This window comes from Pan troglodytes, chromosome 8 (assembly GCF_028858775.2).
Source record: "Pan troglodytes isolate AG18354 chromosome 8, NHGRI_mPanTro3-v2.0_pri, whole genome shotgun sequence".
Classification (NCBI taxonomy): Eukaryota; Metazoa; Chordata; class Mammalia; order Primates; family Hominidae; genus Pan; species Pan troglodytes.
The window spans coordinates 92749846-92762772 of NC_072406.2; the positions used below are offsets into that span (position 1 = coordinate 92749846).

Below are 12927 nucleotides of genomic sequence, written 5' to 3' on the forward strand. Positions count from 1 at the left end.
TTCTGTTCCCATGACATTTTAGAGGAAAGAGGAAGAGGAGAGGAAGCGAGGAGAAGAGCAGATTCGCCTCCAGGAAGAGCAGAGGGCGAAGGAGCTCTACTGGACCCTGAAGCAGGCTCAGCTGCATTGCCAAGCCAGTGAGAAAGAGGAGCGAGAGTGGGAAGAACAGTGTGAGTAGAGCTTGTGCCTCAGGCAGGGAGACCAGTCCCGCCTCCCCACCCACCTCCTCCCACTGCTGATGTACTCATTCGTCATTTCCATTCGCTCACTCACCCCATCAGCCTTTACTTGGACCCGGCCATGTGCTCAGTCCTGCTAAGAATTTAGAGGGTAAGTTAGGCTTCATCCTTGAAGAGCTTACCTGCCTGTTGGGGATATTTCATTTTCTTTTTCTTTTTTTTTTTTTGTTCTTTTTTGAGACGAAGTCTTGCTCTGTCGCCTAGGCTGGAGTGCAATGGTGCGATCTCGGCTCACTGCAACTTCTGTCTCCCAGGTTCAAGTGATTCTCCTGCCTCAGCCTCCCGAGTAGCTGGGATTACAGGCACCCGCCACCACGCCCAGCTAATTTTCGTATTTTTAGTAGAGATGGGGTTTCACCAGGTTGGCCAGGCTGGTCTCAAACTCCTGACCTCAGGTGACCCACCTGCCTCGGCCTCCCAAAGTGCTGGGATTACAGGCGTGAGCCACCACTCCCAGCCGGGGATATTTCTTGTATTAAAAAAATAAAAGCCTAGCCTGGGCAATATAGTGAGACCCTGTCTCTACAAAAAAATAAGAAGTATTAGCTGAGATTGGTGGTGGCATGTGCCTGTAGTCCCAGCTACTCGGGAGGCTGAGGTGGGAGGATTGCTTGAACCCAGGAGGTCGAGGCTGCAGTGAGCCATGATTGTGCCACAGCACTGCAGCCTGGGTAACAGAGTGAGACCTTGTCTCATATTCTACCTTTACTAAGTTGCCAATAATTTCCTGGCTCTGTGCTAAGCCCTAGGGATCCAGGGATGAGGAATCACAGTCCTCATCCTGTAGAAACTCATCAACAAGAGCAGCAGACAGATATATAGACTAAGGGCTTGAAGGGAGGATGTAGCACATACAACATGGTTGTCCTGGTGGGTCTCCAGAAGAGGTGTCATGAAGTGAGGCTTGCTGGTGACACAGGAATAAGCAAGTCAAAAAGGCTGGGAAGGGCACTGTAGGTAGAGGCTCCAGCATGGGCAAAGGCTTGGTGACAAAGGAACACGGCATGCCTGGGAAGTGTGGGGTGGTGAGAGTTTGGGGAGTGTCAGGTTGGCAAGAAGCCAGGTGGGGAAGGGAAGGTGGAACTAAGTTTGGAGGGCGGTGCTTCCCTATGTACCTGGGATTTGTTTTATTTGGGTATGGTAAGACATGCAGGCCCAGAAATGACACTTGTAAAGGAAGACGTTTTTACTCACAGGTCCCTAGAGACAGGAGGCACGGCAGGCCATGCAGGGCCACATGGGGAAGCCCCAGGGTGGGTCAGGAGGCAGAGGGAGTGGGGGAAAACATGGGCAAGAGTGTTTATTGTGATTTCCTGGGGAAAGGTAAGGGGAGGCAGGCTAGGCAGGCTTCGGATTGGCCAGTGTAAATAACTAAACTGAGCTCTTGGGTGTAGGGGCTGTCTCTAGTTTTGCATCATCTGGCAGTGGGGTGATTAAGGCAGGGAGACGGTGGCTCAGAGTGTGAAAGCCCAACAAGGGAGGTAGTTGTGGGTTGGGCTTCCAATTGAATGGTTTGCATATGAAGGTGCACTTGTGGGCAAGCCCTTTACTGTCCCTATGAATTGGCTATTCCTGGGAGGGGCAATCTCTCCAGAATCAGAAAGGCCTCAGATGTCAAAAAATCAGAAAATACAGAAAATGAAAAGGCATGATTAATACACGTGGACAGTGGGAAACTTCCAAAGGCTAGTGACACGATCTAGCAGGGTTTTGGGAAGAGAGCAAGGAGGAGGCTGTTGTGATGGTACACTTGACTGATGATTGCAACTGGGGCCATACAGGGAGAGCAGAGATGTGAGGTGTCTTCTACTGGCCAGCCTTCTGGTCCTCAGCATGTCTTAATCTTATGCCAGATTCATTAAATAGACTTGAAAATGGAGATACAACTTACATACGTAAAATTTAGCCTTTTAAAGTGTACAATTTAGTGGTTTTTAGTATACTCAAAAAGTTGTGCAATCATCGCCACTAATTCCAGAATATTTCTGTCACTTCAAAAAGAAACTACCAATTAGCAGTTACTCCTTCCCCCACCATATCCCTGGAAGTTACTCATCAATTTCTGTCTCTAGATTTGCCTATGATGGACATGCTACAACATGAATGGACCTTGAAAACATTGTGCTAAGTGAAGTCAGACACCAAAACATTATGTGGCTTTTGGTGTCTGACTTTGCTTAGCACAATGTTTTCAAGGTTCATTCATGTTGTAGCAGATATCATTCCTTCCTTCCATTTTATGATTGAATAATATTCTAATGTATGCATATACCACATTGTTGTTTGTCCACTTAACAGTTGATGAACATTTGGGTTGTTTTCACTTTTTGGCTATTTTGAATAATGTTGCTATGAACATTTATGTACACGTTTTTGTGTGAACATATATTTTCAATTCTCTTGAGTATTACCTATATGCCTAGGAGTGCAGTTTCTGGGTCATATGGTATCTTAGTCTTCTATTTCTATAACTGAATATCTGAGACTGAGTGACTTACAAAGAAAATAAATCTATTTCTTATAGTTCTGGAGGCTGGGAAGTCTGAGATTGAGGGGCTGAGTCTGGTAAGGGCCTTCTTGCTAGTGGCGACTCTTCAGAGTCCTGAGGCAGTGGAAGGCATCACATGGAGATGGAAGGTACACTAAGAGCCAAACTGGCTTTTTTTTTTTTTTTTTTTTTTCTTGAGTCGGAGTCTTGTTCTGTCACCCAGGCTGGAGTGCAGTGGCGTGATCTCAGCTCACTGCAACCTCTCCCTCCCAGGCTCAAGCAATTCTCCTGCCTCCCTAGTAGCTGGGATTACAGGTGTGTGCCACCACACCCAGTTAATTTATGTAATTTTAGTAGAGACAGGGTTTCATCATGTTGGTCAGGCTGGTCTGGAACTCCTGACCTCAGGTGATCCACCTGCCTTGGCCTTCCAAAGTGCTGGGATTACAGGTGTGAGCCACCATGCCCAGTCCAAACTGGCTTTTATACAGGCCTGCTCTCTTGATAGCTAACCAACTCCCATGATAACCCATTAACCCATTAATACATTAATCCACGAAAGGATTAATCCATTCTTGAAGGCAGAGTCTTCATGATCCAATCATCTCTTAAAGGTCTCACCTCTTAACTGCCACACTGTCTTCCAAAGTGACTGCACCATTTTATATCCTTATTAGCAATGTATGAGGGATCTAATTCCTTGACATCCTTGCCAACCCTTGTAATTTTTTGTGTTTTTTATTATAAAAGCCTTTCTAGTGTGTGTGAAGTGACATCTCATCGTGGTTTTGATTTGCATTTCCCTAATGACTAATGATGTTGAACATTTTAAAAATGTGCTTTATGGCTGTTTATATATCATCTTTGGAGAAATGTCTATTCCAATTCTTTACCCATTTTTGAATTTTTGTTGTTGAGTTGCCAGAGTTCACTATATATTTTGGATATTAATTTCTTATCAGAGATACGGTTTGCAAATATTTTCTCCTATTCTTTGGGGTTGTCTTTTCACTTTCTTGATAGTGCTTTGAAGCACAAAAAATTTTAATTTTGATGAAGTTCAATTTATCCATTTTTTTGGTTGTTTATGATTTGTGTCTTACCTAAGAAACCATTGCCTAATCCAAGGAAGGTCACACTGGCTTACACCTATCTTTGTTCTAAGAGATTTATAGGTTTAGCCCTTACATTTAGGTCTTTGATCCATTTTGATTTAATTTTTGTGTGAGGTAGGGTTCCTACTTAATTCTTTTTCATATGGCCATCCAAATTGTCCAAGCACCATTTGTTGAAAAGACTATTCTTTCTCCATTGGATGGTATTGAAACTCTTGTTGAAAATCAATTCACCAAAAATATGTCTGTTTCTGTACTCTGTCTCTCTGTCTCTTTTTTTTTTTTTGAGACGGAGTCTCACTCTGTCACCCAGGCTGGAGTACAGTGGTGTGATCTCAGCTCACTGCAAGCTCTGCCTCATGGGCTCAAATGTCTATCCTCCCACTTCAGCATCCTGACTAGCTGGACCACAGGCATGCACCACCATGCCTAGTTTTTTTTTTCGTATTTTTATTAGAGACAGGGTCTTGCCATGTTGCCCAGTCTGGTCTTGAACTCCTGAGCTCAAACGATCTGCCTGCTTTGGCCTCCCTAAGTGCTGGGATTACAGGCATCAGCCACCATGCCTGGCCTGTTTCTGTACTCTCAATCCTGTTCCATTGATTTATATGTCTGTTTCTTATGCCAGTATGACATAGTCTTGATTACTGTAGATTTCTTGTACATTTTGAAATTGGGCAGTATGAGACCTCCATGTTTGTTCTTCTTTTTCAGGATTATTTTGGTTATTCTGAGTCCTTTGTATTTCCATTTCCATTTTAGAATCAGCTTGTCAATTGTTGCAATAAAGGTAGCTGGAATTTTGATAGTGATTACATGAAATCTGTAGATCAATTTGGAGAATATTGCTATCTTAACAATATTTAGTCTTCCAATTCATGATCACAGAATGTCTTCCCATTTATCTAAATCTTTAAAAATCTCTTTCAATAATATTTTATAGTTTTCAGTGTAGAAGCCTTGCCCTTGTTTTGCTAAGTTTGTTCCTAATGGCGTATTCTTTCTGATGCTATTGTAAATAGAATAGTTTTCTTAGTTTCGTTTTTGGATTGTTTATTGCTAGTGCATAGAAATGCAATTGACTTTTGTATATTGATCTTGTATCCTGTAACCTTACTAGCCTTGTTTATTAGCTGGAATGTATCTTTTTGTGTATTCCTTATGATTTTCTACATACAAGATAATTTCATGTGCAGATAGAGATAGTTTTACTTCTTCCTTTCCAGTTTGGATTCCTTCTATTTTGTTTTCTTACCTAATTGCTCTGGCTAGAACTTCCAATACTATGTTGAATGGAAGTGGCAAAAGGCAGCCCTCTCTTGTTTCTCATCTTAGAGGTAAATTTTTAGTCTTTCACTATTTTGTTTTGTTTTGTTTTTTGAGACAAGGTCTCATTTTGTCACTCAGGCTGGAGTGCAGTGGCATTATCTCAGCTCACTGCAGCGTCAACTGCCTAGGCTCAAGTGACCCTCCTACCTCAGTCTCCTGAGTAGTTGGGACTACAGATGCACACCACTACATCTGGCTAATTTATATATATTTTTTTTAGTGACAGGGTTTTGCCATGTTGCCCAGTCTGGTCTTAAAACTCCTGAGCTCAAGAAGTCTGTCCACCTCGACCTCCCAAAGTTCTGGGATTACAGATGTTAGCCACCATTTAATATGATGTTAGCTGTGGATTTTCATACATAACCTTGGGTTCCGGAAGTTCCATGCTTTCTTAGATTGTTGGGTGTTTTTATGATGAAAGGGTGTTGGATTTTATCAAATGCTTGTTCTGCATCTGTTGAGATGATCATATGTTTTTTGTTCTTTATTCTATTAACGTGGTGCATTCCATGGCTGAGTTTCATATACTGAGCTAGTCTCACATTCCTGGGATAAATCCCACTTCTTTATAGCATATAATCCTGTTTATATGTTGCTAAATTCCATTTGCTACTATTTTGTTGAGGATTTTGCATCTGTATTCATAAGAGATATTGGTCTGCAATTTTATTTTCTTTGATGTTTTTGTCTGGTTGTGGTGTCAGGGTAATACTAGCCTCAAAGCACAAGTTGGAAAGTGTTCATTCCTCTTCTATTTCTCATGATGAATTTGTAAAGAGGAATTAATTTTTCTTGAAATATTTAGTATAACTCACTAGTGAAGACATCTAGTCCTCGGGTTTCTTTACGGGAATTTTTTTTGATTACGAATTTAGTCTCTTCACTTGTTATGAACCTTTTCCTCTTGAATAAACGCTCACTGAATTCCTGTAGGCCTTTGGTTAATTTCTAACAATCTGAGAAAGTTGGCTCTGAGGATTTTCCAGTGTTTTCATTGTTTTATGGAAGAGAGGATTTTCAGACGTCCTTAATTCACCTTTTCCACTGATACCTTTTTAAGCTGACATATAATTAATTTGGTGCCAGTCCTAAAACACCCAGAACTTCTGGGACAAATCTGGGGCCATAACTGGGCAGTTGGGAAGGTGGATGTGTGGAAAGTATTTAATTTTGTGTTGAATCTTTTTTTATTCCAAGTGACCTAGCATGTAATCAAATGCTGGAAAAGGAATAAACCAAACAGAATCTAAAAAATAAAAATAAAAAAATTTAAAATTTAATTTTTATTTTGTACAATTTTTGCACCATGAGGCAGTTGCAATTTTTAAGACACCAGTGTTCCTTCTGCTTCTCAGCATTGATGTCTCAATCAGATTTTCCTAGGTCTCTTGGGCCCTGGCAGACCAAGGGCTATGTGCCCAGGCCCAGAGCAGAGATTATCCTGTATGCAGATGCCTCAGAGTAGCAATGCCAGCACAGTGCAGTGCAAGCCTCATCTCTCAACCAGGTCTTCTGTTTCTCTCTCCTAGGGACTTAGTGTTGTATTTACAAAAGAGCTTGAAAACTGGGCTGTCTTTGCTCTCCAAGCTCCCCTATGGCTGCTGTTTTCACATATGTTTATGCTGAAGCCCACTAGGTAAAGAAGGTGTGAGCAGCTGGCCCGGGTGAGGAGAGTGAGGGGGCCCATGGTCCCTGGCCCCCTGAATCTTCCCCGCATCTTGTGGCTTCAGGGACCCCTCTGTGAAATCCTTTGGGCTGTGTGTAATATATTTTCAACACTATTGCCCTGGCCTAGTGGCTGCCTTTAGCTTGAGATTATTTTTTCTATTAAGGAAAGTTCCCTTCCTATCTGAGTGACCGCTGTACTCAGAGGCTCTTTGAATCAATGAAAGCCTAAGAGATTGTGCTATTCAGATAAGAGTCAAATCTCAGGCCCACTCCAGCAGTGTAAGCAGGGGACAGACTCCTCTGTCCTCTCCTCCTGGAGTACCAGAGTGGCGAGTCCACCCAGGTCTTTAATCCCTCCTTAATAGCGTGTTCAGGGAGTAGTCCTATCATTGGTTTGTGGGAGATGGAAAATGATTGGTTCCCTCTATTTGTAACGAGAATGGAATCACATTATGGAATGCATGTGTATGCAGTTGAAATTACAGTGGGATTTTGCTTTTAAGTCTCCATTCCTTGTTACTTGGGTATTGGTGTGTCCTTGGGCTGGGGAGGGAAATGTGGGTGGGGTCTGTTTATATTCAGGACCATGCCTCCTTTTCTCTGTTGACCTCTTCCAGCCTTGGGACCTGGGTTTCACTGTTACCAGTTACTTCTTCCTTTCAGAGTTAAAATTATACAAATGCAACATTGTGGTCAAAGCTCATTTTTTTATCTGGGGCAAGCTCCTAGGCGATGCCTCAGGGGCATACGCTCAGGAGAGAGTGTTCCCCTTGCTCATTGATAACGTCTGGGCAGCTGCTGTTGAACTATTTCATGCCCATTCACACATGGGTTGGAGTTGTTTTAAGAATTGCCAAATACTGCTAAAAACTGTGCCCTCACTAAATTCATCTGAATGCCCCAAACCCTGAGAGTTCACAAAGCGTTAGGACAGTCAATGCTCATGAGCCGAGAACAGCCTCATAGCAGAGCATTGGTATTTCTACTGTACTGATAAGGAATCTCAGACTCAGACTCAATAGGGAGGTCGGGGCATCAGGCGCAAATGAAGGCTTTTCTTTTTCCTTACTCTTGGCCTAGTGTTCTGGCCTGCAGCTTAGGTATCTCCAAAAGCAGCCTGTAGGAGGGATGTCTTTGGTCATTGGCCTCACAGGCCTCCAGGGGTCCATGCACAGGTAGTTCCTCATGGGTTCCGTCCTGTGGAGTTACTGCGGGGCATTCCAAGGACTGCCGAGGGGTGGCTGAGGTTGCGGGAACACTAAGCAGACATTACAGTCTATAACAAGTTTGTTTGAAATAACAGAATAAAGGCAGATGGAGGCTCTATCTTTACTGAAGTTCAGTGCTGGTGGGTAGCTCAACATTGATCTTACTCGCAGAACGTTTCCCTGCAATGCTTCCTCCTGCCGCTTGGGGGAGATGCTTGTCATCTGCACCCAGTTAAGACTGAGGAGCAACAGTATACGCTTGGCCTTCGGTATTCTTGGGTTCTGCATCTGCGGATTCACTCAACCTCTGACAGAAAATATTTGGAAAAAAACAATAAAAATAACATAACAATAAAAATAAAAATACAGTATAGCAACTATTTACATAGCATTCATATTGTATTAAGTATGATAAGTAATCTAGAGCTGATTTAAAGTATATGGGAGGGTGTGCATAGGCTATACGCAATCCCTACACCATTTTATAAAAGGGGCTTGAGCATTCGCAGATTTTGGTATTCATGAGAGATGGGGAGTGGAGGAGGGGTTTCCTTGAACCAATCCCCTGAGGATGCCGAGGGACAATTGTACATCAATTGAGCTCCTACTGTATGCCAACCATTGTATTAGACATATTTCCTCCCCTCAAAATCTCAGCCTGGAAAAAGAGGCTTACATGCCCGAGTTACAGTTCAATAGGTAGGTGTGCCAACATAGGTTCGTATAAAATACATGGGGAGGCTGGGCACAATGACTCATGCCTGTAATGCCAGGACTTTGGGAGGCTGAGGCGGGTGGATCACCTGAGGTCAGGAGTTCGAGACCAGCCTGGCCAACATGGTGAAACTCCATCTCTACTAAAAATACAAAAATTAGCCAGGCGTGGCGGTGTGCACCTGTAATCCTAGCTACTTGGGAGGCTGAGGCAGGAGAATCTCTTGAACCCGGGAGGTGGAGGTTGCAGTGAGCTGAGATCGTGCCATTGCACTCCAGCCTGGGCAACAGAGCGAGACTCCATCTCAAAAATAAATAAAATAAAATAAAATACACGGGGAGAGAGTGAATCCCTTTCAGAAGGGAGAGCATTTGGAAAGGCCCTGCAGAGGAAATGGCATTTGGTTCAGGGAAAATGGGTGGGCGAAGAAGGTGGGACAGGGTGTCATAGCAGAGGGAACTGTGTTGAGCAAAGCAAGATCATTGTGTGCATAGGTCATGGCATGTGTTGCAGTGTGGTGGCAGCCTGGGGTTCTGGTGATGAAAAATGAGGCTTGAAAGATAAGATGAGAAAGAGTTTAAAAAGCATTCATTTAAATTCAGGATGAAAGAGGAGGCAGGTGGAAAGAGGAGGCAGAGCAAAGGTTTATACTGACAAAAAATCGTGAGCCATTACAAAGTTGTCACCCGAAGCTACTGCAGTGTGTGGGAAGGAGCACTGGACTGGGAGTCCTGTTCTAGCTCTGCCCGCTTACTAGTGTGACCTTGAGCAAGCTCTTGCTCAGTTGCTCAGTTTCCTCATTTGTAAAATGGGGTTAATCATGTTGAGCTGAGGCCTGTTGGGAGGGTAAAATGAGAGAGAGGAAGTAACAGTGCTTTCTAAGTTGTAAAGGTCTGTGTTCATGAAGTGCTCTTCTTTTTTAGCTACACAATGGGACGGAAAGTTAAGAGCAGGGCTGGTTTCTCATTAGGGATGGAGAATGGAAATCGTCTGGCCCAGGAGCTGCTTGATTGCTCATTAATGTACGGTGTGGCAACTGAAAATGGGAAAGCCTCTGAAAACAGAAAAGATGTGATCATTCAGGCCCTGTGGTTTTAGTTCCTCATCTTAGCCTTTCTTAAAGAATGATGAGTTAAACTCCAGAGCCTGTCATTCACATTCAACAAAACCATTCTGCACTCAATTAATTTAATATGAAAGATATAGTGGGCCATTAATCTATGGGGGAGCAGCAGTTTTTGATAAAACACCCAAATTAAATTTTCCAAGTTAGAAAAAAGGGAAATTATCCCATTTAGTATTACTTGAATACCATTAGTTATTCAGTTCAACAGAGAATTCAGTCAGTTATTCAGCAGAGCTCTGGCTTCTGAGACTCTCTGAATACATCAGGCACAGAAATTCATTTCATAGTTTTTCAACTGTGAACTTGTAGGAGTGTGGAGTTAGATAACATCTAGTTGCCCAGAGATTTAGAGATGAGCTAGCCTGACTTGAGAAATGATATTATTTGTAAAAACTGGACATTTATCATTGCTGCTGTTACTAGGTTAGAAATGTAAGCAGGACTTTGGAGTTGTCAGAGGGACTTGTGTTCACCTGTGGCTCCTTGACCTGTGTCATTCTGGTTGTGGCCTTTAACCAACAATCTACACACTGGTTGTCTCACTTCTTGCCAGGTTGTTGACAGAGCGGAGTGGGAAACGTGGGCTCAGGCCCAGGTCAGGGTCCAGTGATATGGGTTCCATTTCCTTTCTTCTTAAAAAGGAGTGCGCACCAGAGTCGGGGTCAGTGATACTAAAATGCTGTAGGCTTGAGACAGGTAGAGCCGGAAGGGGCTTGTGGGGGTAGAGTCTGGGCTGGGAGTGGAGTGGGCACAGCAGAATTTTGGGCTGGGAGGACAGCTGAAGGAGAAGACAGAAGAAGGGCTTTCTCTATCCCTTGATGGGATGGGACATCGTGCAGTTTCTCCTTGGACATAACTGACTTGAAACTCTCCTTGAACTCTAGGTGCCACATATTTTTGGTGTTATAACTCAGAATAATGCTAGCCTGAGCTCCCAGGTGGCCGATTAGTGTCCTGCTTAGGGTCCTCTCTCCTCTTGAATTAGCTCAGGAATCCCTGGGGGCTTTATGGTTCCCCAAAGCTGAGTCATTACAACATTCACATGGGTGTGAAGTGCTCTGGTCTTAAGGAACTCCTGCAGTGGCTCCTGGAGGCCACAGGGGGTCACTGTTGGCAGCCATCAGGCGTTGCCCGCAGGGTTCAGGACCACAAGGGTGGTTGGCTGCCGACCTCAGAAGCCTTGGATAAGGGTTGAGAGAGCCCTTTCCCTTGGCCCAAGTTTAGCTGTTGTCGAACTTTGCTTACCTCATCTTGAGTGCCAAACCCATTCTTCCACCAAGGGACCGTGGCTCCTGCAGGCCGAGTCACAAAAGGCCTGTGTGATACCCTTCAGCATCTCGGCTGCCTGTTTTCCCTCCCCAGGGGTCAGAGGCTTTTCCTGCTCACACTTATTTTTTCCATTCTCTGACAAGAGCCCCTGACTCCACACATCTCCTCTGCTCCCACATCACTTCCCCACCTCCACTCAGGGATGGACCCTTTCTAAAGGTGCCGTTTCAGCTTCTTTATCTCACAGTAAACACGACAATAACAGATAATATTTAATAAACCTAGCCCATGCCAGGGCTTTCCAAGCCCGCCATTTACTGTCCCATTTACATCTCAAAGCAACCCAGTCAGGCCACCACTTTATGGACAAGGAAAGAAAGTATAGATAAGGTAATTCAGGTTGCCCAAGATCACACGGAGCAGAATTTAAACACATGCACTTTCACATACAATTCAAATCTTTACTGATGCCTTTCCCCATATTATAGGATGATTCATTAATTTTCAGGGACATTGTTCTATTCACCCAAGGGATTACTACAAATTAATGTTGCTTTGAAGCATGGAGTTTCTCTGCAGGATGTAACCGGATCATCTGAATTCTACAGGACACTGAGCTTTTTCTGTCTGGGCAGGGGAGTAGGGTGGGCCTGAGATTTCTGAGCTGACCCGGTTGGTCTGAGTTGGTGAACACAGCTGCACAGAGGCAGGTTTGTAGCTTGGTGGGAGTGTGGTGGAGCTACAGTGCAGAGTGGTGTGTGTGTGTGTGTGTGTGTGCGCGCGCGCGCGTGTGTGCGAGGGAAGGAGCCCACTGAGCTGAGAAAGTAAGGAAAGTAGGCAGGGCACTTCTCAGGGCCTTACCTGGCAGGCCAAGGTGTTTGTATTTTCTGTGTGCAGTGGGAGCCACTGAAGGCTTTTGAGGAAGAGAATGGTAAGATTAGAGCTGGGCTTTAGGAGAATGGGTTTAATCTTTGTGTGACAAATGGCTCAAGGCCCCACCTGTCTGAATTCCAAAAACCCGGCTCCCTAGTCTGCATACGATTTCCTTCTGTAACCTGCCTGCCTGTCTGTCACTGAATGTCACTGTCTCTCAGGGGCTGTAATCTTCCAAAAGTCACAGTCCTTGTAGGGCACGAGCTTCTAGTTTTTAGTTTGCAGTCAAATGTCTGCAAAGCCCATCCCGGGGCATCCTGACCTTGTTGGAACCTTTCGTCACAATACAAGGCTGGTATCATGGTGTTCTTAGGGTCTGGAACTTACAGACCTCCCTTTTGAGTTTTAGAAGCCGCAACATACGGATGTCTTCTCAGGGCCACTTGGCAGACACAAGGCCCTTCCTTGAGGAACACAAAAAATGGAAGGCCGGAGAGAGGGGTGTCTTGGAGTCTTGTAACATAAGGAGTGACAAACCACTGAAACCTCGGTTTTCTCTCTGGAATGGCCTCTTCCCTTTTCTTTCTCTGGAAAACTCTTATTGATCTTCCCACACCCAGTCAAATTATTTCCTGTGATGGCTGCTGGCTCCCTAGCAGAATGCGAGGCTGCTGCCCCTAAGCTCTGACAATACTTTATTGGTCTCTTTTTTAAATTATGCTCACTACTTTCTTCATTATGCTAGAGATATTTGTTGGTCTTATTTTCTCAACTTGCCCCTGAGTGCCTTGAAAGAAGGATTTGCTTCACTATTATCTCTGTATCCAACTCAGGGCCTAGTGCAGCGCTAAATACTTAAATTGAGTTCAATCAGTCATACAAAAATACGTATCGCCT

The 12927-nt window shown here is 44.1% G+C and overlaps 1 protein-coding gene across 2 annotated transcripts in view; it reads left to right on the top strand.

Annotated features, from left to right (window-relative positions):
- SH2D4B (SH2 domain containing 4B) overlaps positions 1–12927 on the top strand; it is a 107225-nt gene that overhangs the window by 50235 nt on the left and 44063 nt on the right. For both annotated transcript variants that reach the window (XM_054659754.2, XM_001153936.7), the window contains exon 4: positions 23–170. In XM_054659754.2, coding sequence (XP_054515729.2) covers positions 23–170 — 148 coding nt within the window. The remainder of the gene's footprint in view (positions 1–22; positions 171–12927) is intronic.